This window comes from Zosterops lateralis (assembly GCF_965231275.1).
Source record: "Zosterops lateralis genome assembly, chromosome: 15".
In the NCBI taxonomy this organism is placed as follows: Eukaryota; Metazoa; Chordata; class Aves; order Passeriformes; family Zosteropidae; genus Zosterops; species Zosterops lateralis.
In genome coordinates, this window is record NC_139775.1 from 7,092,866 (window position 1) to 7,116,574 (window position 23,709).

Sequence of the window (23,709 nt, forward strand, 5' to 3'; positions counted from 1 at the left end):
GTGGGGACCGAAATGCCCTTTGCACACAATTAATGGGATGTATCGATGTGAAGGAACTGATGAGAAGTGCCCAGAGCTGGGGGAGCTCGGGGGAGCAGCACGAACCGTCGCTGCAGCCCAGAAAGTGCCACTTTGGTCGCAGAACAGAGTAAACTGAATTGCCCACTGAAACGGAAAGTGCTCTAAAAATAGCTGGGTGTGGAATTGAAATCTTTGACTCACATTTCCCACCTTGGAAACTTTTTTGCGCTTGTTTCTTCTCCGCGGAGCGGAATGGCCCGACTGCACAAACCCTGCTGGGTTTCGTCGGGGTTTTCGCTTGCCTGACCGCGCTTTTCCTGGCTGGAAAAACTCTCCTGCTCTCTCTCAAAGCTTGGGGGTGTCTGGGAGGAGGCGAGGAGCGGGGCCGCAGTCCCGCGGGAAGGGCGCGCTCACCTCCGCGGGTCTGCAGGGGTTAAAAGCCTTGGCAAGCACGGAGATATTTTCCAGAGCAGCTCCGAGCTCACAGCTGCGGCCATTTTTTTCCACCACGAAAATTCTAGCACTACATCTTACGTGTGTGTGTGTGTGTGTGTGTGTGTGTGTCGGCTCGAAAAAGCCAGACTTCCTCTGTTTGCCCTTCAGCATTCCAGCCCTGACAACTGCGGGACATGCCGTGCGGGGAGAGCGGCGCGGGGCGATTTTCGGGGGGCAGCTCCAGCAGCAGCAGCAGCAGCAGCAGCGGGAAGGAGCTTTTCCCTGCCAGCCTGGCGTTCTTTGTGTGGGTCAGCAGAGGATTTGATCTTCTCCCTCCTGCGCTGGTTTTGTGCGAGGGAGAAACTGTTTTCCATCTGCATTAAAAAAAGTTACTCTCAAGCAGCTAGCTGCCTTTTTTTTTTTTTTTTTTTTTTTTTTTTTTTTTTTTAATTGGAGGGGGAGTGTGAGTCCCTGGGCCCCTGCTCCAGGAGGAGTTGGCAGGCAGCTCCTGGAGCAGTAAAATGACACCATGCTTCTCCTCCATTTTCTAATGAAATCTGCAGAGTGGGAAAGCAACACAAGTTGGAAGCGTCTTTCTTTGGAATCTCTCTGTAAACTGTAACTCCACCATCCCCTGCTCTGAGGGTTTGCAGCAGGTTTGTTCTTTATGAAAATCTGTCGTTTTTAATGCTAGTTTCTGTAAACTTGCTGTTGCTAGTCAATTATCTGGGATAAACTGCGAGTCTGTTAATGTTGTCTTTCTGCCTTAATACAATTCAAAATAAAATACTGGTGTGTAGCAAACTTTTATTAACAAGAAACTTGTTTAGAGCAAATTAACAAATTAAGATAACGATTTAGGGGTGCTGGAATTCCTAGTAGCCATATTGGAATATTAATGTGTTATTTAGCCTTCTGAGAAGTTGTGGAGCAGAAAATGTTGGACAGGGTGGATTTTATAGCTTACAACTTACTCTGTGGTTCTGAGGGAAGCAAAGGCAAGGGAATTCCTTTGCACTTTGGATAATTTCAGTTTAAAATTAGCGTATAATTGTGAACTTTGCATATTCTATAGCCTAGCCCTGGGACCTGGCAAATGTGTTATAAAATTTGCTGGTATCACAGTAGATAGAATTGCCATATTTGCTAAGGAAACAAATGCTTAGAATATACGTGAAATATAATATTCATAAGCTGTTGGAGAAGTGCTGTTGGTGCCTTAGGGCTGGCTGGGCAGGGAGTACCTTGTTTATTTGTTGCACTCCTTGATCGTCAAAAGTGATTTGAGTTCCTGCAGGTCCGTTGGGGTCTGTTCTAACGCACTTGGTCTTAAAGCAGCTTTAATTAGGAAAGTAAAGTGTTAGGGCTGCCCTGGGCATGCTGTTGGCAGCTCTCTCTGGGTGTCCAGGGAATGTCAGATGGAAATTATTTCACTTTGCCCCAAAGGAGCAGTGGTGCAGGAGTGGAAGTGGCAGGGAAGGAGAAGTGACTCAGTGACTGTGTTACCAGATTAAAGTCTCTTCAAGCAAGGTGTGTTTGTATTTTCTGCTGAAGTGAAGGAGGCAGTGGAAGGAAGAAGAGCTGGAATAGTCTGTGCCAGACTGAAGGAGTGTGTGTGTCCCTGTGTGGGGCCCTGGCCCCAGGATTGCTCTGATGGCTGCATGTGCTGCTGTGGCTGCAAGGAAGGGTTTCTGTGTGTCACTGTCAGCTCAGCTGAGCTGAACTCTGCTCCAGCCTCCCTGGGTCATCCGTGCAATCAGCTGGGGCAGGAGGCACAGGGAGAGCACCAAAAATTGTGGTTTGAGCACTGGTTACACAGGCTTTGGAGTGTGAACAAATGTGTTAGTTTCAGAGCTTATTGCAGTACCTGGATCACAGAAAAGCGCCAAGTCCTTCTGCATTAAATTGTCAAGGAATTTTCAGCAATTTGCTTAAATAGCACCTCTTCCCCCCCCCAGGGCTTAGTCACTCTCAGTGACTTTATTTATAATGCAATAAATTTTAGAAGTACCAAATGAAATAGATTTATTTATTATTATTTCCTATTTGTGCAGTTTGGTTTTGAACCAGAAGTCAGAATCACAATTTGTTGTCCAATTATGTGCACCAAAATATTTTGCAAGGAATCAGTTGCCTTCCCTTAATATAGGGAGCAGCTTAAATTGAGAAAATCTGAAGTGGTGGTTGTGATCTTTATCAACTTCTCAGTTTATCTAATAGGCTTTCAATACCTTCTGTTCCCTGTGCTCTCTACAATAAATTGACTTATGTCCTGGCCCTTCCTCTCCTTAATTATGTCCCTCTCCAGTCAGCTGAGAACTGGGAGAGCTGAGTCCCTGCTGTGCCCAAGAGGGAGCTGGGGGCCCTGGGAGGGGCAGCTCAAGTTGGGTGTCCTCATCCTGACACTCCTGCCCACCTGTCTGTCTCAAACAAGGAGGTCTCCAGAGTTTTTCTTTCCTGCTTCCCTTAAGCAGCCAAAGTGCAATATTCCATTAAAACGCAGCTCAGATGCTGATTCTTCAGTGACTTTTTATTCTAAAGGCTTCTATTATGTGTTTTTCAGAATATGTAAAGTAGAAATAAATAGAAATTATATCATAAGTAGCACTGGCAACATTTAAATTGATTCCTTAAACAAAAGCTCGAGTTCGTTTTTATTTTTTGTTGTATTCCCATGACTCGGTTCCTGAAAGTGAATAATGAAATGGTCTTTAAACACATTTAAAAGATTTTAAAAGCCCCTGAAAACTACATTCTCAGTCGTGTAGTAACATTATTCCTCGTGCTGAGAGAGGTCATGGTCGAGAATTGAGGTATCTTGGGAAGTTGCACAGTAAATATTAGGACACTTTATGGGTATCTCATCCAAGAAATTTGAAAAGTACATTAACATATCAATACTGTGAGGTAAGGACAGAGCTCAGGTGCAGCTGGGAGGGATGGCAGAGTCCCACAGCAGGAGCTCAGAGTGCCTTCCTGCCTGGTGCCCCTGTCCCTACCCCTGCCTGGGGTGGGCTGTGGGGCTGAGGGTGTGTGGCTTTGGTGTGTTCCCTGTCACCTCTGCCCATGATCTGACCTTGCCCTGGCCTTGCCGGGGCTGTGCTGTCGGGACTGAGATAATTTGGAGTTGCAGTTGCACATTTGGCATTTTCCCAGTGCCAGCACTGTCCTGGGGGAACTGTGTGCAGCGTTCCCTGTGCTGGCAGCTGTCCCTGCTGGCAGCAGTCACTTGAGGGCAGGAATAACTTTGGATGTTGGGCTTGTTAAAGCAGGGAAGCCTTAGCCTGTAGCTCCTTTTTGCCCCTTGTTCTTTTTGGGCCAGGCCAGAGCAGTTTTCTACCTGTAATACTTAAATGGGAAACTTAATTTTTTTAATAATAATTTAAACATAATGATTTAAAATTTAAACGTTTTCTAAAAAAAGGTTAAATGTCAAAATAAACTGCACAGTGCTGATTTGCTCCGAAAGGCTGTAGAAAGCTGGTTAGTAGTAGCATACTGTAACTGAGATAACTTGGATAGGAGTGATAGCAAGGCATATTCCTGCTTCCAGGTCTGTGCCATGAAAGTGTGTGATTGAGGGATAACAGCCTTTCCTCAGGGATGAGTTACAGCTTGAATCAGAAAAAACGCTGCCATTACATCATATATAAACACCTCTAATAATATTGACTTAGTCTTCAATTTTTCAAGTTGCTGTTCACATGAATAACTTTGTCCCACTTTCTTTTTCTTGGGGGTGGGGATAGTGCCAGAACAAACCAAGACAAGTGTAAGCCAGCCCCAGCCTGTCACCTCCAACGGCACTTCCACAGGAACCAGCACTACTAATAATGCCAAGCGGGCCCCAGCCAGCAGCCAGCAGCAGCCCTTGCCTCGATACCCTCCTCGGGAAGTACCACCACGATTCCGACACCAGGAACAGAAACAGCTTCTGAAACGAGGGCAGCAGGTACCTGTGATAGCTGCAAACCTGGGATCCACTCCCAAAGCGTTAAACGGCCAGTCAGGAGGCAGCACTGGCACCAGTAACCAGCCCGTGACGAACGGAGAAGTGCCCAACAGCAGCAAAAAACAGCCAGGTGAGGGCAGGTACCTTGTTTTCCTTCAGCTAAAACAGAGTGGCTTAAATTCAGTTACCAGGAGAATATTTCAGCTAACATCATTTTAACTTCCAGTGCAAGCTGTAGCATGAGGAGATCCTTTCCTGTGTCAGAGCTTGATAGTGGATGTTGCAGGGTCTTTTTGGCCTCTGGACAGGTTCCATAGTGAAGCTTCAACCCTTGTCTCAGTGTTGCCTTGCTGCAGCAGTGAATGGCAGACAGGGCAGGGCTGGAGCAAGTGGAGATTCCAGTGTGGAGTCCAGATTGCCAGTCTTTGTCCTCAGCATGGAGCCCAGCACGGGGGTGGTAAAAAGCACTTTTGTTGCTTTGTCCAGTTTTGACAGACACATCCCATGAAAAAGGGTCTTTAGGACTTATCCCAGAGGTGGGCTGATCCCACAGCCTGGGCAGCAGGGCAAGGGGAGAATTCTGCCCCATTCAGGTGAGACCCCACCTGCAGAGCTGCCCCAGCACAGGGAGGACCTGGAGCTGCTGGAGGAGTCCAGAGAAGTCTCCAGGGTGAGCAGAGAATGGAGCAGCTCTGCTGGGAAGAAAGGCTGGGGAAGCTGAGATTGTTCAGACTGGAGAAGAGACCAGGGATGACCTAATTTTGGCCTTCCAGTACCTGAAGGGAGCCTACAGGAATGATGGAGAGAGACTGTTTACAAGGGATGGAGTGACAGGACACAGGGAATGTCTTTCCACTGCCAGAGGGCAGGGCTGGATGGGATGTTGGGAAGGAATTGTTCCCTGTGAGGGTGGGCAGGCCCTGGCACAGGGTGTCCAGAGCAGCTGTGGCTGCCCCTGGATCCCTGGAAGTGTCCAAGGCCAGGCTGGACAGGGCTTGGAGCAGCCTGGGACAGAGGAAGGTGTCCCTGCCCATGGCAGTGGAACTGACTGGTCTTCAAAGCCCCTTCCAGCACATTTCTTTATGTGATTCTGAACAGCACCTTGAGACTTGACTTTCATTTTTAACTTCATACCTGGAGATCCAGCCAGGGTACTGCTTGTTCAGGGTATGAGAATTGTCTTTTATTGTCAGGTCAGAGTTTTTCTCAGTTTTTTCACCTGAAGCTTGGTCGTGTTAGAGAATGGATCCACTTTTACCTTTACTGCTATTTAAGTTAATTCCTCTTTCGTTATTTTGGTTTGTTATGCACCTTCAAATAGCCTTTTAAGTCAGCTGAACTGCCTATTACATGTGTAGGATGTGCTGTTCAGTGACTGCACTGACATGCAGGTCAGTTAACTTTTTACAGGACATTAATGTACTTTATTTTTGTCTGGAAAAAAGTTACTTTCTGTGAGGGATCTAGCTTTTCAAAGGGATTTGGTATTAATGCATGCCAATGCTTAATACTTTCTTATTTTTATACTTGTATTTATATTTTGATGTGCACGTAACAGTGAAGATGTAACTTTCTGCCACAAATAGTTTCTTCTGTGACTTTACTGAATGCCAAATGTGTCTCAAAATTAGTGTTTTATAGGCTACAAATTATGTGACTCGCAGCCCTTTTAGCAAAAAAAAAGAAAGATAGAATAAAACCCTGCAAATAGCCTTGATATTTCAAGTTTGAGTTAAATTTTGAGTTGTTGTGATTACTGCATTTGAAGAAACAGGATTTAAAATGAAAGTGAACAAAGCACTGGAAGCACTTTATCTGTGATTCCTTGGGGAATGTTTCCCATGTTACTTTCCAGTATTATTTCTGTAAAATACCAGTAGAGCTCTTTACCATTGCAATAGGTAATTTTTAAGTAGCTTATTTTCTTTGCATCGCCTGTATGATGTTGTACCTGTCCACAGTGATGTTTAAAGTTACTTTTCATTAAGATGAAATTTTTCCTGCACCATGTATACTCTACTGGTCAAGTTGTGTAGCAAGGTGATTAAAAAATTTTAAATTTAATTTAAATAGATTTTATTTAAAATTAAATTTAAATTAGATTTAAATTAGATTTTATTTTTAAATTTTAATTTAAATAAAAATTCACACTAAAAAGTTTAAGAAACTAATTTAAGGAATATTACTGCTTATACAGCCTATTAAGTCTCCCAGTTGTATCCAGAGGGTTTGTGTACTGTTCTCTGTTGTACCTTCTGTGAACACCAGCCCAGTATTTAATTAGCTGGATTCCCATTTGTGTACTGCATTTTTCCCAGGTTCACTCAGTTTCCCTTGATTTTGTGCTGGTGTTGCTGGACACCCTGGGGCTGGCCACTGCCAGCATATCCCAGTGCTGTTCTGGTGTCTGGGGCAGTGCTGTGCTCTGAGTAATACCCTGATTATTTGGATGGTGTGTCTGGAAGCAGTGAGGTTCAGGATCCTTCAGGGGGAGAAAGGTTGGCCAGATCACTTTGTCACCTTGGGAAAACGTCTGTGTGTCCTGTATCTGCTGTCAGAGCTTTGTCCCTGTCAGAGCTCCTGGCATTTGGTGTGTCCCGGGAAAGCTCAGAGCTGCCATCTGAGATGGGCACTCAGGGCTTCTTTCTTGGTGCCTTATGTGTGTCTCTTTCCCTGGAATAACCAGGAATAACAGCTGCTTTGGATGTGTTGTCATGTTCTTTCCTAAACATAGACAAGATGATAGTGGAAAGGCAAATAATTCTTTTGTGTTGGATTTCTGTCCTGGTTTTCAAGCTCTGGTCTGATGTGTTGCTGGTGAGGTGGAGGAGGCTCCATCCAGCAGGACCTAATGTCTTCTGACACCTTTGTATCTTAAGGGAAATGCTCTTTTGTCATTTGCCTGTCTCAGTTTCACTCACTCTCCCTACTTCCCCTTTCAGCCTCTACCAGCAGCCCCAGATACTCTCCTTTTTACTGCTGAAATTTGACAGATCTGTAGGTTGCTTGCGTAGACAGGATGCCCATGGACACCGGGTTTAAATCAATGGCTACTGGGATTTTAGGGCTAAAAGAAAAACTGTGGCTTCAAGTGTTGAAGTCAGAATTGCTGGCATTGGGAATGGCTGTGGGTTTGTGTGTAATGCCTGGAAAGATCTCTCCCCAGTTCCAGCTGTGGTTGGAATGGTGCTTTGTAAAAGCCAGGTAGTACAGGCAGATACTGCTGAATTTCAAGTCTTTAATTGCCCTGGGCACAGTAAGATTTTAAGTTGTTGGTATTGGAGAATTTTGTAATTATATCAGTGATCTAAACCCCATCTCTTTACTTGTGTTTTGTGTGAACAGTTGTCTCCTGTTTGGAAAATCAGTGTGCTTTGTCGGGAAGTCAAGCTGAAGAAGGGATAGGATTGTGGGCTGGTTTTTTCCTGCTGTTTTTAGGACATTTGGCATATTGTTTTAGTAAGGACACACAAATGAAGCTCATGTCTTGTAGTGCTTCTGGAACAGATCCAGGCCAGTGCCAAGGTGGTTATTTTAAGAAATCTCCCTAAGTAGCTCTTTATCAGGACACTTTCATACCCAGTTTAGTTGTCTTCACTGCCATGTCCCTTGTGCAAACCTCACATGAAAGGAAGGGTTGATCGCTGCCCTGGTGTTTGCTCACCTCTGCTCTGGAACCCCTTGGAATAACCAATGGTTGTTCCACTAAGAAATTATTTATATAATGAACTGAAGTATTTCCAGCAGTAATTGCTTACAACTGTGGCCAGAGCAGAACAGGAGAGCAGCACCAGGCTCCTGGCAGGGCTCCAGTTTGGATTCCTCCCAACTGCCTTTATCCTAGTGCATCTCACGGCAGAGCCACAAAGTTGTGTCCCAGCCAGAGCCTTTGGGAACAAAAGGTCCCTCCTATAATCTGGGGGTGGTTCTCAGCTGTTGGAGGAGTCAGGGAAGAGGGGAGCAGGTGGGATTTGCAGTTAGTGGTGATGAAGATTGGATTCATTTGGGGTCATTGCCTTCAGTGTAACAGTTACAGTCTCCAGCTGTAAAATCTGTGAGTTTGAAAGATGAAGTTTGATTCAGTACAGTGCCTGTGTGGCACAGGGCAGGAGGAGGATGTGAAAGAGGGCAAATGATGGATTGTTGTGCACGTGCTTAGGTTAAATCAGCCTTGGGCCACACTCAGATGTTGCTGTTTGCTCAGTCAGGCAGCAGAGTACTGATTTGGAGGTGGAGAAAATGTGCTCTTCAGAGAGGGGAGAGGAACTTGCTGAAGTTTCAGAGCTGACCGCTCAACTTCTTAGTCAGTACAGTCCAAAATGAACTGGTTTTGGTTTCACTGACTATAAATTCTTCCTCTTTTTTGTATGAATCAAACTTTTAAGAACACGTTAAATTGGCTCATTAAATGCCAAATGTGTAACAAGTAGGTCGTAATGGAAACATGTCATAAAAGGAGCAGAATTGCTGATTCTCACATCCCCAGGCTGAGTTTGTTGTCATGTCCCTGCTCCCTGTGTGGGGAACGTGATTCAGAACACACTGACAGAGAAAGTCTCGCTCTCATTCAGTGAGACTGAGCTGGCTCTGAGAGAAACCTGCCCTGAAAAAAGGAGTTTAAGGACTGGTTTTACAGCAGTGAGTGCTCTGGGGACTGTTCTCTCATTTGCTGAAGTAACACTTCTGTGATTTTCTTGCTTTTTTTTTTTTTTTGTAGGCATGCCTCCCATTCGGGACTTGGTGAGCCACTCCCCTAACCAGTCAGGTTAGCTACTTCCATCTCACCTGCTTTTGCACTACATGTTTGTGGTAGTTACGTGTTTCACACAATTTTGTCTCATTTTTTTAATTATTATTTTTATTCATTGGCTTATGCTTTTCATTGGCATGGGTGTGTGAATGATTGCAGTATGCTTTCTCTGAGCCATCGCATACTAATTTGGTTTAATATTTTTAATTTTCTAATTAAGTCAGAATTCATACTAAGAGTTTTTGTCACCTTAGCATTAAAATACTGGGGTGTTTTTTTTTCGTTTATACTTCCATGCTGACTTGCCTCTTTGTGGTATTGAATAATCTGTGCAAGCTTGTGCTTCCTATCAGAGACATGTCACACTGTGGAGGAAATCACATCTTGATTGTTGGCTGAAAGCTCAGGACTGTATTTACTAAAATGCATTTGTTCATAAGGCCCAAAGGTGCAGTGATTGGCAAGGTATGGTATTGACAGTCTGGGGATGCCAGGTGTGCTGGAGCAGGAAAAGGAGCAGAGGGTGCAAGATTCAGGTATTTCTTAATTTACGCTCCTCAATCCTATTTATTTTAGCCCATGTGATGACAAACTGCTTTTTAAAATACGTACAGTTTTTTGCAAATGTTTTCTGCAGGATAACTCATAGCAGGAAAGCATTAAATTAAAAATTACTGAAAGCAATTGTAGCAGATGACAGAATTTTAAGACACTCGAGTTTGTATAAATGCTTTTTTGTCAAGGATTTAAGCAGCAAAAGTTCAGTTGCAACTTTAAATAGTTTTGGGAAGAAAAGCAAGAGTAGGCTGTTCTGGCTCCTTGTGCTGTGCACCAAATGCAGTGTGTTGCCACATGTCATTTTTCAATTTTGAGGGTGTTTTGTGGTCTCTGCCAGATACAAAAAGTCAGAGCTAATATCTGCTTGTTCAGTGTTTGTATCCTTGGTCTCTGAAGTTCATGAGTTGGGGAGGTTCAGGTGGGAATGCTCCAGAGCAGTGGCTCATACTAGACATCACTAACACGTTTCTGTCCAGGAGAAAGACTGTTGGTCTAAAGTAGTTTGGTGTATAATGGGAGAAAATCAGCTGAGTGGAAATTAATCACTGTGTGCTGTTGGTGGATTGGCTCTGCACAAACTGCGTCGCAGCTCAGTTAGGGTAACAGAATTTCAATAAATACAAGCTTTCTTTATGTATTCTGCTGCTGTGCAGATTAGAGTTTGTTTTACCATTTCCCTCTGACTTGTAGTCCTAACCTGTATCTTTCTATGCTGAATTCAGGCTGTTTGCCATCTGTGTGCCTTTGTGTTGCTTTTAAAAGGCTTGCTGTTACTGGGATGATGTTGGTGTGATCAGGATCTTGTTCTCTGCCGTTGGTTCTCTCACTCCCAAGAGTGCACACAGCTCTTAGATCAGCTTCTTAGTACAGGTTAAATGTCCTTTTTTAAAATACCGGGGTGAGAGCTGAAACCTTGAGGCTTGCTGGACACTGCTCAGACATGATGGTGTTCTTGTACTGCCACACGAATCGGCAGGTTCTGGGGTATGCTCAGCTGAATTCCCATGCTCCTGAGGATGGTGGTGGCTCTCCAGGACTGTGGAGCTGCCAGACACTGTCACAGTGCTCTGCCTGCCTGCCATGGGCCTTTCCCACTCCTGTTCCAAACTGTGAGCCACCATCTGTGTTTCTCATGCTGAGTTACAGGTGAAGCTCAGCTGAGTGCCCAGTGATGAGGAGCAGTGGGCAATCCCTGCTCTGTGCTGCTCCAGCTCTGGGAGCCAGGGTCTTGGACTCAATTGTGTTTCACTGTAGGATGAGTAATATTGATATTGATTAAAAATTAATTAAAAATAGACTTGTGCGTCAGTGCATTCTGAAAGCAGAGCTTCAGATGGGTCTTGTGCTTTTTGTGCCAAGCTGTTGATGTATAAAAGAAAAGATCTTGAATAACTTGCACTGAAGACTCTTATACAATGTCTGTAAGAGGGGTGGGAAGGTGTGTATTCTGTGGCTGCTGTCACACAGCAGTTGGTACTGCTGGGCCAGGGCCATGTCCTGTTGGAATTTCTGCCTTTCTGTGTGGTTTTGGGTTTTGTTTAGTATTGTGGTTTTTAATAGTACATGTGTTTTAGAAAATACTTTGTTTATGGTGACACCAAGCATTCTTTCAAAAAGTATTTCTCTGAAAAAAAAAAAGACCTTTAGGAGTCTATAGTTTTCTGAGGTTTTTGTGAGAGCAGCTCTGCATGCTGAGAGGTGTTCTGGGTTGTGCGTGACAGCCTTTGGGCAGCTGTATTAGAGCTTTCTCTGTCACTTTCCGTGGCTGTAGTTTTAACAGAAGCAAAATAATAAGCAAAAGAATTCCTGGCTTAATATACCTTTATACTCCCCCCCCCCCCCCCGCTTCTGCTTAATGAAGTAATAATACTGAACTCATTATAATGCTCTTGGGCTTTCCTTCTTCATTTTAGATCTGAACCACAGTGGTCTAGGATCCCATTATGAAAATTCTCACTGGGGACCAGTCTCTTCAAACAGTGACTCCAGCACAAACTGGGATAAAGTTATCGTAGACGGCTCTGACAAAGAAGCATGGCCATCAATCACTGGCAGTGACCCCGAGCTGACTTCAGAATGTATGGACACTGACTCTGCCTCCAGCTCCGGGTCGGAGCGGAACCTCGTTATCATGGCTTCAGGGAGCGTGGGCGGAGAGGGCGATGGCATTCGCAACGGCCTCGGACATGGGTCTCAGAATAAGTTTGTGGTTGGTAGCAACAGCAATAATGTGGGCAATGGAAGTATTAATGGGCCGTGGGGGTTGTCCCACGGATCCATAATAAGCACATGTCAAGTTTCTGTGGATGCTCCTGACAGCAAATCTGAAAGTAGCAACAATAGAATGAATGCTTGGGGCACCATAAGCTCTTCATCAAATGGAGGGTTAAATCCAAGCACTTTGAATTCAAATGGCAACCATGGTGCCTGGTCCGTGTTGGAGAACAGTGGACATGCCCTGAAAGGGTCCGTGGGGAGTGGGAGTCCTGGCACAAGCATTCAGTGCAGTACCATAGGTCAGATGGCCAACAGCCAGAGTATTAACTCGAAAGTGGGTGCCTCAGCCCACGGTTCCTGGGGAAGCCTTCAGGAAAGTTGTGATTCTGAAGTAAATGGTACAAGGAATGTTTCATTCAGTGGGCAACCTCAAAACCTTAACACTGAAATGAATGGACCAAATAACACTACTAACTTTATGACCTCTAGTTTACCAAACTCTGCTGGTTCGGTGCAGATGAACGAACTGCCCAACACTGCAGGGCCTGGGGCCTGGCGTGTGAGCACAATGAATCATTCTCAGATTCAGGCCTCTCCAGTGGCAAACGGCACTTCCATCTCTCACCTGAGCAACGGTGAGGCCAAAACTGGCGGCTCTTATGGTACTACCTGGGGTGCCTATGGTTCTAGTTACTCTGGAGACAAATGTCCAGGCCCAAACAGCCAAGCTAATGGTGACACTGTGAATGCAACTCTAATGCAGCCGGGTGGCAGTGGGCCTGGCAGCACTAACTTTCAAATCAACGGGAATAAAGGAGGAGGGGTGTGGGAGGCAGGGCCAGTCAGCTCCCAGAACATGCCGTGGGGAAACGGGAATGGTGCGAGTGCCGGCGGGAGCAGGAGAGGATGGGGCAGCCCCGCACAGAACACTGGTGCCAACATTTCCAACAGCGAATGGAGCAAGCTGCCCAGCAATCAGCATTCCAATGAAGGTATGAATGGAAACAGCAGGAAGTTTACAAATGGATGGAAGTCTACTGAGGAGGAGGATCTCAACAGCCAGAGTTCTGCTGCCTCCCAGCTGGCTGAGCAGAACAGCACATGGGCCAAAACAGGTACAGGGGACAGTGAGGGGAGCTCGGAGAGCACCGGGTGCCACGAGGACAGAGCAGCCACGGAAGGCCAGAACAGAGAGAGGAGGAAAGTTGACCAGCACACGTTACTCCAAAGCATAGTGAACAGAACTGACTTAGATCCACGTGTCCTTTCCAACTCTGGTTGGGGACAGACTCCAATCAAACAGAACACTGCCTGGGATACCGAAACATCACCGAGGGGTGAAAGAAAAACTGACAATGGGACGGAGGCCTGGGGGGGCTCTGTGACACAGACTTCCAGCTCAGGGGGGTGTGTGGATAGACCTAGCCCTAATAATAACGATACCTCATCTGTATCGGGGTGGGGAGATCCAAAGTCTGCTACAAGGTGGGGAGACTCCAAAGGGTCAAACAGCCAAGGGGGGTGGGAAGAAGATTCTGCTGCTACAGTAATGGTCAAGAGCAATCAATCATGGGGAAGTGGCAAAGAGGAGAAGTCATCCTGGAATGACACACCGAAGATGAAGCAGGGATGGGGAGATGGACAGAAGGCCAGCCAGGGTTGGGCAGTGTCTGCTGGTGATAGCTGGGGTGAAAACTCTAGAAGTAACCACTGGGGTGAGACAAAGAAATCCAGTTCTGGAGGCAGCAGCAGTGACAGGTCGGTGTCTGGTTGGAATGAGCCGGGTAAATCAAATTCTGTTACTTGGGGAGGCAATAATGCAACCCAAAACAACTCTTCAGGATGGGATGAGCCTGCAAAGTCTAATCAGAGCCAGGGCTGGGGAGACCCTCCAAAATCCAATCAGTCTCAAGTCTGGGGGGACTCGTCGAAGCCAGTCAACTCTGCTGAGTGGAACAAACAAGATGTTGGCTCTTGGGGAGCCTCGTCTGCCACGAACAAACCCCCGGGATCGGGCTGGCTGGGGGGGCCAATGCCAGCCCCAGCAAAGGAGGAAGAGCCCACGGGCTGGGAGGAGCCATCCCCCGAATCCATACGCCGCAAGATGGAGATTGATGATGGAACTTCTGCTTGGGGTGATCCAAGCAAGTACAACTACAAAAATGTGAATATGTGGAATAAAAATGTCCCTAACAGTAGCAGCAGTTCAGACCAGCAAGCACAGGTACATCCGCAGCTACTGTCTTCAAGTGCCATGTCTAGCAAGGAGAGCAGCTCGGGTTCTGGTAAGCCTGGCTTTTACCCAAATTTCTGTTTTCTATTCATTATAAAGCGCTTTTTTTAGTCTTGCTTCTTAGAATGATATTTTAATTTCAAAGTGGAAAGGGCAGAGTGGCAATGAAGAACAGTTTCTATTTATTAAAGAAATGAGCACCATTGTCACAGAGCACTGATGGTTTTTTACAGATTGGGAGATCTGTTCTAGTTTTAAATAACTGCAGTAATAACAGCTAAACAGCTCTGCTTGAGTTCTGAGGAGTGGGAACACAGAGAAAATACTTAAAATAGTGTCTGAGGATTGAAATGTTTTCCTAAATTATTCTAAACCAGCTAAAATTTAATTTTGGCAATGAGCCTTCAAAAAAAGGAAACATGTTGAGTTTCTGCAGGACAGAATGAAGGGTGATGGGTTTATAAGGATTTGGTTTCAGACTTTCTGGTCTTGTGGGTTCATGAGCAGTGAATAACGATTTTGGAGAGGAACTTAATGGGATATAGGAAGTATTTTGTGCTGTGTCTCTTTCTCATGTGCCAGGTGGGGTCATTTACATGTAACAGCAGCTCTTAGCTTAATATCTTAGAAATTTGCATTATCAGAATATAATTCTATAAATACAAAATATGTATTTCTGTGATTACTTTTATTAATGGAACAGCTTGCAGCTGTAGCAATGACCCTCACACAAAATGGAAATATGGTGCTCATGTACTTTTTACTTTTACTGTATGTTAAGGATATAGAAAAGGCAAAACACTTGAATCCCTTTAGGTAGCTTAAAAATCCTGTTCAAAATTATGCCAATAACTCCCCCTGCTTTGCAAAGGTTGGGGAGAGCCTTCTGCTCCAGCCACTACTGTAGATAACGGGACCTCGGCGTGGGGTAAGCCCATGGACACTGGTACGAGCTGGGGAGAGCCTGTCAGCGATGCAGGAGGCACCTCTGGCTGGGGAAACACTTCTCTTGGGCAGCAGCCTCCAAATAAACCTGGTGAGTGCTCTCAGTTGTGCTCGAGAAGGGTGAAAGCTTTGTGTCTTTCAGGGGTTGCCTTGCAGTAGGCATCGAGCTGTTTGGTGATGCTGCTGCTGAGATGTTCACTGCTGGGTTGTTTTCACCTCCAGGGCCTAAATCTATGCAAGATAGTTGGTGTGGAGATGATATGCCATTGACTGGCAGTCGTCAGACCAGCTGGGAGGAAGAGGAGGATGTCGAGATTGGAATGTGGAACAGCAGTTCCTCACAAGAAGCTAACCCATCGTTAAACTGGCCACCCTACATGAAAAAAATGCCCACAAAGGTGAGGAGCAGCTTGGGGCAAGGCTAGCTGTCATTTCTGAAAGCTAAGTCAGAAGGGAGTACACAGTACACTTTAATTTTCATCCTTAATGCTTTGTGATGTAATTAAAGTAGGATCTGAGTATCACAGGAATTCCTTTCTGTTTTTAAGGGAATAATGAAAGGTGGAAATAAGCAAGATGAAACATGGATCAATCCATTCATTAAGCAATTCACAAATCTCAGTTTTTCAGTAAGTATTCGTCTCTGTCTGGCTTTGCTGCCTTTCCACAGGGCTTGTTACAATGCACAGACATTGAAATGCTCAATTGCCAAGTGTTCGTTTTTGTTGTGGTTTTCTTTTTACTTGTGTTTGTCTCCCTTGTCACCCATCCCTTTTCTGTGCATTCTCATTACAAAAAAAAAAACCTCTTTATTGATGAAAAGTGGTTTTGTAACCACTACCCAGGTATTCATCCCATAAGCCTGATGCTTTACTGCATTTACGTAGGAGTTCTGGTGAGGGAACCTGTTCTTGACTGGATAGGAAATGAAGGGAGGAAATGTTTTTAAATAGCATCTGATTATCTTGATTTTTCTTTCTTGCAGTTTTGAATTGTATTAGTGTGCAGGAATCTCTTTGTTTTATCTTAAAAATATTATTAATAAATAATTGTGATTTATTTTAACTCCAGAGAGAATCACCAGAAGAAACCATACAGAGCAATAAGATGGACATGTCTGGAGGTAAGAACAGTAGAACCAGGCTGGGCTTTATTGCTTTTCTTTCCATACTCTCTTTTACCTTATATCCTTCTGTAAATTACATTTTTTAAATCATACATAGTGTCTATGTAGCTATATATAGTTAAGTATGTATTTCCCTAAAGAAAAGGAATGTCCTTGTAAAGGGAAGTATTTGTGTGTGTGAGTAATGCTGCACACAGAATCACCTGGTTGCTATAGAAATATTGGCCGTGTATCAAACTAAGCTTATTAATATTTATGTATGTTAAACTGACAGAATGTTGAGAGAATGTTTTCAGGGTGTGGTAGGTCTATTTCTTGTAATATAATTATCTTGATTGCCCTCTGGGCACCTCCACTGAGTATAAACAGAAACATACCAAATCCCGCACTGGCTCATTGGGTTCATTCTTGGAAACAAGGGTTCAGTTCTAAGAACTGAATTAATACTGAACGATAATTTTGGAAATGTTTAAACCTGTGTGTAAAATTACTTAAGAGCATTTATAGTTTATTTAATTCCACTGTTAGGATTTTTTTAACAAATAAAAGATCGTATAATTCTTAATACATTAATAACACTATACTGTGATGACAGAACATTTAACTAAATCTATTTGCAGCACTGTAGTTTTTAGTGTAGTTACTCTCTCCTTATTCCAGTTCAAAACTGGGTATTTTCACTTTGGGGCTTGTAGTCTTTTGGGTAAAGGAATTGAATTTTAGATTTCAGTATTAATGGCAAGCCTGATATTTAAATTATTGCAAGTTTAAACAATTATACATTCTTGGCTTTAAGAGAAAGCTGAGAGTGATATTTGTTCAAAGCCTTGCAAAATCTGTTGGTGCTGATTCCATGTCTCAGTTGTCTTTAGCCATTGGTACTTGGGGTTTCCTTTCCCTTTCCAGTGTGTCCCAAGCTAAAGTGGTGTTTGTTTTGTGAGTGTCCTGCCCCAGGGCAGTGTCAGGTGAGCTCCCCCAGGCAGGGCATGTGTTGGCGTGGCTGAGGGGGCTGGGGGTGCTCAGCTGCCCCTCTGTGCCCCCAGGGTTACTGCAAGACAAGAGGATGGACATGGACAAGCACGGCCTGGGCGTGGGAGATTACAGTCGTGTGGTTGGAAAGGGCCCCGGTGCTCGTCCCCAAATTCCCAAAGAGTCTTCCATAGATCGCGGTCCTTACTTCGATAAGGTCAGTGGGCACCTCCCTGGGCACTGCTGAGCTCCTGAGCTCTGCAGTGATCCTGAGCTCCCTGCACAGCAGGGACTGAGGGCTGGTTAATCCAGACCATAGGTCTGTTCTTTTTAACTCACTGATACGTAGTACTAAGCACTTCCTGTAGCCCTTGGTGGTGCCAATGACTAACCTGATCTCTTTTGTTTTCTGCCTATTTCCTGCTGGTGCTGGACTGTCCTGTGACTCTTCCCTTCTGCTCCTGCAATGGTTTCTCCCTTCTGCTTGCTTGCTGGCTGGTTGTTGCGCCTCGGTTTGTGTGTCCCATCAGGATGGCATTGTAGCAGACGAGTCCCAAAACATGCAGTTTATGTCCAATCAAAACATGAAGCTTCCCCCTTCAAATAATGCACTACCTAACCAAGCCCTGGGCTCCCTAGCAGGGCTGGGTATGCAAAGCTTGAATTCTGTTAGACAGGTAAGGCTGTGTGCATATCCTTGGCGTGTTACTTGACAGCATTTAATGCCTTTTGATATAATGTTGTAGCTGCTTGTGTGATTGATACCTGTTTAACTTGTAACTGAAATGTGTGGGGTGGGAGAAGCAGCAGACGAGGTTTATTGTCACTGACTGCCCATCCTTTTCCCCAGAATGGCAATCCCAGTGTGTTTGGTGTTGGGAATATAGCAGCACAGCCCAGGAGCATGCAGCAGCCTCCAGCACAACCTCTTAATTCATCTCAGCCTAATCCACGTGCTCAAGTGCCTCCTCCATTACTATCCCCTCAGGTAAGTGATGCAGAAAACACTCTGTGTATAAACTATCTAAATGCTGCTTCAGAACATTGTTCCTTGTTTGTTGGTGTTGCTGATATTTATTCTGTAAGTATTTGGGAACACATTTGGCTTGATGAAACCAGGCATCTGTTGACCAAAGGTTATAGCATTCTACATATTCTGGACTAAGTAAACCCATCACCTTTTGGCCCTGGTGTGTGTTGCAGGTTCCAGTATCATTACTGAAGTATGCACCAAACAGCGGTGGCCTGAGCCCACTTTTTGGCCCACAACAGGTAGCCATGTTGAATCAACTGTCCCAGTTAAACCAGCTTTCTCAGATCTCCCAGTTACAGGTAAGCTAGCCCAGCTGGTTGTTGGCTGTGGGGTGTGAAGGGCTGAGTGTTTGGTGTCAATGTCCTGTTCCTAAACCCCTGTCCTGTGTCCCGCAGCGGCTGTTGGCTCAGCAGCAGAAGGCACAGCCTCAGAGGAGTGTGCCTTCTGGGGGTCGGCAGCAGCAGGAGCAGCAGGTAAAGAAACTTCTTCATTTCCTCTTCCCAAACTCTCCTGAGAACTGCTTTTCCTCCTGAGCTGCATTTCTTGCTGTGACTTGTACTGAAGTCTGCTGGGAGTTTGACGGGCTTTAGAGGAGGGGCTGAGTGCTGAGGTTTGGCTGTGCAGGATGCACAGGGTACAAAGGTGCATTTCATTCTCTTTCTCAAAATATGGAAAAGCTTTTTGCTCATTGATGTTGTAACTGCTCTGTTTGTTTTAAGGGTCGATCTCTTAGTATGCAGCAACAGATGATGCAACAGTCCCGTCAGCTTGATCCAAACCTGTTAATGAAGCAGCAAACTCCACCCTCTCAACAGCAATCACTCCATCAGCCCTCCATGAAATCCTTCCTTGAGAATGTCATCCCCCACACTACTCCTGAGCTGCAGAAAGGGCCGTCACCAATCAATGCATTCAGCAGCTTCCCCATAGGTGGGTGCCCTGCAGTCAGCCAGTGTTTGTGTGACACACAGCCCTGCTTTTCCCCTTTCCTCCTCCTGGAAAATGGCCGTAACCCTGTCAGTACTTCCCATTTTGGTGGAAGTAGTAACTCTGTGTGGGGTTTTCCTTGTTCACCAAATAACTTTTCCCCAAGTACACTCATTCCCAGTGAGGGTATCTGTCTCAGTGCAGAATGCTTTACAGTCCTGAGGAATGATAGGCTCCTTTTGTCCCCTGGATCTTCAGGGAGATAAAAAGTCCTGATTCCTGGAGGTAAAGGACTTTATGAAGTAGATTTCATGCAAAGAATCCATTGGTGTAGACACATTTCTTGGGATTTCAAAAATGCTTTCAATGGCTCTGGAATTGCAAAGGTAGGACAAATTGTCACTTTGCCTGTTAGTAGTATTGTTCAGGATGTAAAGCTTTTAGCTTTGCATTTTTAAAGAATTGTTGTCTTATTAGGCAAAATGTCTGAACATTTATAAATACAAACATCTACTGTTTCTTTCTCCCTACATTTTCAGGCTTCTGTCCAATTTCTACTTCAGAAATTCCAGGCTTGTATATTTTCTTCTTACTTTAGGTCCCTTTTTAATGCTATTTTACTACAACTGTTTACCATTTACCTCTATTCCTTACCCCCATTTCTTTCCTCCCCTTCATTTTTGCTTTTCTTCCCTTTTATTCTAACTGGGTCATTTCTGTTGGGCTGATTGCATTCTCATTGGCCTCTGCAGAGAAGTTTATTTCCTGGACATGCAGATGAGGTCCCTGTGCTTGCAGAGTGGCAGGGACAGTGCCACACTGGGGGTGGCTTGTGGCCAGCCCCAAGTCCAGGCTGCTGCTTCAGAGCTGCTGGTGATGATTGGCATCAATGTCCAATTCTGCTTTCATTCAAAGGGCAAGGCATACAAAGGAAGTTTTCTAGCTGTTGGAGACACTGTATTAGTTCTGAGGAAAGGCACATTTCACTTTCTCACCAAACCTGTGCTGAGGGATTGCATCCTGCCCAGATCAGGCTCCTTTGTGTTTTATTCTTGAGCTGGAATTGTTGTATACTGCTCCACAGCTGCTTTCTCACAGGAATCATGGCCACGTCTCAGGAGCCTGCAGTATGTGTAAGGCTGCTTTGAGATCCCTCAGGAGTCTGCCACAGGATGCACAGGGTTGTTTGGGGTCCCTCTGTACAGTGGTACAAGCACACAGAGCCACACTCAGCCCTCACATAAAGGCTTAAGGGTAGGAAAAGGATATTCCTGGAATTTCTTGCCCCTGTAGTGAAGAATTGAGTGCAGAGGAAAGCTGGTGTCACTGCACAGTGTGGTGGTGCAGTTGTGTGAGAGGGAGCTCACTTTGCCCACCTGTCTGCTGGAAAGTCCTGTAGGTTTGCTGTTTTCTCTGTGTTCTCATAACAGTGTCAGGAGACCCAGCAAGGAAAGCAAGGAGGTCCTATTTCCATTCTGGGGAAGGAATTTGTTAGCATTCACTAGATACTCACCCAAAGTAGAGACTGGGGGAGAGAGCATCTTTTTCTCTCCCTGACCAGTTCTGCAGTCACATCCCAATTTATTATAGAATTAGGTATTTCTATTAATAAAAGTAATCTTTATCTGGCAAGTAGTGAGTATAACTGATATAACTAATAACTAATATTGGGTGTACTATAACTAATAGTATAACTGATTCAACTAATATAAAGTCTTCCACAGTAGGAATGAAAAGATACTTCTGGGAAGAGTGTTTAAATGATGGATTATGTCCAGGCACTGGTACCCATCACTCTGCCCACACATCTCCCAGACAGAGCTGTGACAGAGCTGTGCCTGCTGGGGACTGGCATTGGCCTGGTCACAGATGTGCCAGCCTGAGGTCTTTCTAACCCTCCTCTGAGAGGTCTGGTCTCTGCAGCTTCCCCAAAGGCAGAAGGAAGGGTACTGTGGTGCAGTTACTGCTCTGACAACAGCAAAACGCCAGAGGGAGGTGTCAGAAACAGGATCAGTTGGACATTCCCTTTTTTTCTGTTTGAGCTATTGATAGTTGATATATTTCTTAAAACTCCATCCTGTTCCAAGCACTTTTTGAGAGGCTTTTCAAGAAGAGCCTTTTCTGGCACCAACTCTTGCTCATGCCTTTAAGAAAAACAAACAAAAAACCCTCAAAAAATAAACTAGTTTCTTTATGGTTGCGAATGTCCACTTGGGAGTAAGGTCAAAAATGTGGGCACATTGTCCAAACCCAGAAGAACTGGTTCTCCCAGGTATTTGAGTTGATTTGGGTTGGCTTTGTCTTGATTCTCTGGCAGAGAAACTTGTGGAAGTACAGACCACAGCTACAGCAGTTCAAGACTAGTTCTGTTTGCCCCATATTTTAGGTATTTACATTTTAGTTTCTCTTAACTTCCTAATGTCTTCTTCCATTTTTGCATGAGGACATGAGCTGAGAACTTGGGAGTGCTTTGCATTGCTCAGCTTAGCTTCTGTGTGCAGAGTGTTCCCTGGTTTAAGTGCTAGAATGTTCCTCAGAAGCAGAGACTTAGAAGCATGACATAACCATGGTAATGTGCTCTTCAGTGCTTTCTGGGACAGCAGTGGTGATGAGCAGAAGGAGAAGTTTGGTCTCTATCTCATAAGCTGTGTGTGCTTTCAGGAATGAACTCAAACTTGAATGTAAACCTGGATATGAGCAGTATTAAAGAGCCACAATCTCGGCTGAGGAAATGGACTACAGTCGACAGCATTTCTATGAACACATCCTTAGATCAAAACTCCAGCAAACATGGTATGTTCAGCATTGGAGCACATCAGCCTGGGAGGTTTGCAGAGTTTGGGCTGTGGTTATAACTCTTGTGTCACTGTGCCTGTCACAGTTTGTGTTGTGCTGTCTGGGCCAACTTGCTGCTTGTCTACCACAGCAGCCACAGCTCTGCTGACTGCTCACAGAATGATCTTGTGATGAGATTAGTAGAAACATTCTATGGAATTCATTTTTTAACCAGACTTTTCTCTAAGTGTGACTGTTGCTACTAGCATTACCTTAATCTCCAGTGGAATGTTTCATATATTTTTAAGCCAAAAGCTTTGTTTTCAGGTTTTCTCTCCCACCAGCCTTCTGTTCTAAGGTGATTTTGGGGGATTTACCACATTCTGGGCATGGCTGACATTTTTGCTGACAGGTTTTGGTTATGAGTGTCTGTGTTTGCATTCTAAAATTGGGGAGAGCTTTGAAGAGCTGGACTTGGAACCATTGCTGTCCTTAGTTTTAGAGGAGGTGAACTTGGTTGCTTCATGTTTCATTCCAGTAATCAAGATTCATATGACTTTTCAGCTGTTTCAGTTGCTTGAAATCTCATCCAGTTAAAATTTGAGTCTATAGCCCAAGATTCTGTGTCTAAAGATAGTTATAAATGTCCCCAGTCTCCTGTTACTGTTCAGTCTCAGATTGTCAGGGTATTTTTAGGTGCATCAGCTGCTCTGCTGCTCTGAGCTGCCTCTGGTGCCTGTAGTGGCCATTCTCTGCAGCTGCCCTGCTGAACCCATCTTGCTATTGCCACAGGCAGTGGTGGTGTTGCTTTACCTGTAGGAGATGTTTTCTGATCAGAGCTAGGAATTTCTATATCTCATGGAATCCCTGGGTCCCTCAGAACTGTAGCAGAACTGGATTTGCAGTGTGATGACTTTTAAACCATTCCTTGCTCTGTCTCTAGGGATTTTTTAAATTAATTTTTTTTTTTTGCCTCCCAATAATAGGCATAGAATCTACAGAGCTCTGCAGTAGCTAAAGATCCTTCACATGTTGTAGCTGTTTCTTTCACGAGCTCTCCCACCACAGAACCCCTTTAGTCAAGTGGGGTCCCACAGAATGCTCTTACCATCTGGAATTAATACTTTGTTCAGCTGAATACATGTTACTTTGAATATATGTACTGTTTTAATGAAGGGGTTTCATGGGAGATTATTCTTACAGTTTTCTCCTGAATTACTCAGAAGTATTTCATTTTGAGTTATACACTCCTGTATGATCTCCAATATAACTTGGCATCACAAGAGGACAGCATGCTGCTATATATTTCACAAATTATTTACAAGGGCATGATTTTATATATATTTATATAAGGCTATAAAAACCGGCCGTGAAAAATATTTGACTGCTTCTTTTTCTTTTTGTTTTCTTTTTTTTTTTTCTTTTTTTTTTTTTTTTTTTAACCAGGTGCTATTTCAAGTGGTTTTAGGCTGGAAGATTCTCCGTTTGTCCCTTACGACTTTATGAACAGCAGTAACTCACCAGCCAGTCCTCCCGGCTCCATTGGGGACGGCTGGCCCCGTGCCAAATCGCCTAATGGCTCTAGCAGTGTTAACTGGCCCCCAGGTACAGCCCCAGCCCTCCCCTGCCTACCCTGCCCTGGGTTTGTCCTGGATTCCTGCAGGGCTGCCCGTGCACAGGGCAGGAACCAGCCTGCAGAAGGGTATTCTTAGCAGATGGAAGTGGAGAATGGGAGTTTTGTTGTACAGGGAGAAGTGTATCTGCCAGA

General features: G+C 44.7%; 1 protein-coding gene across 4 annotated transcripts in view; it reads left to right on the forward strand.

Annotated features, from left to right (window-relative positions):
- Nucleotides 1-23,709, forward strand: part of TNRC6A (trinucleotide repeat containing adaptor 6A) — a 43,144-nt gene that overhangs the window by 14,134 nt on the left and 5,301 nt on the right. For 2 of the 4 annotated variants that reach the window (XM_083872271.1, XM_083872272.1), the window contains 14 exons: nt 4,206-4,538; nt 9,126-9,173; nt 11,630-14,218; nt 15,038-15,202; nt 15,334-15,509; nt 15,660-15,740; nt 16,183-16,234; nt 17,281-17,423; nt 18,057-18,194; nt 18,410-18,538; nt 18,635-18,712; nt 18,959-19,169; nt 21,828-21,959; nt 23,388-23,546. In XM_083872271.1, coding sequence (XP_083728397.1) covers nt 4,206-4,538; nt 9,126-9,173; nt 11,630-14,218; nt 15,038-15,202; nt 15,334-15,509; nt 15,660-15,740; nt 16,183-16,234; nt 17,281-17,423; nt 18,057-18,194; nt 18,410-18,538; nt 18,635-18,712; nt 18,959-19,169; nt 21,828-21,959; nt 23,388-23,546 — 4,434 coding nt within the window. The remainder of the gene's footprint in view (nt 1-4,205; nt 4,539-9,125; nt 9,174-11,629; nt 14,219-15,037; nt 15,203-15,333; nt 15,510-15,659; nt 15,741-16,182; nt 16,235-17,280; nt 17,424-18,056; nt 18,195-18,409; nt 18,539-18,634; nt 18,713-18,958; nt 19,170-21,827; nt 21,960-23,387; nt 23,547-23,709) is intronic. The other 2 variants (XM_083872273.1, XM_083872274.1) reach the window with 1 other exon arrangement.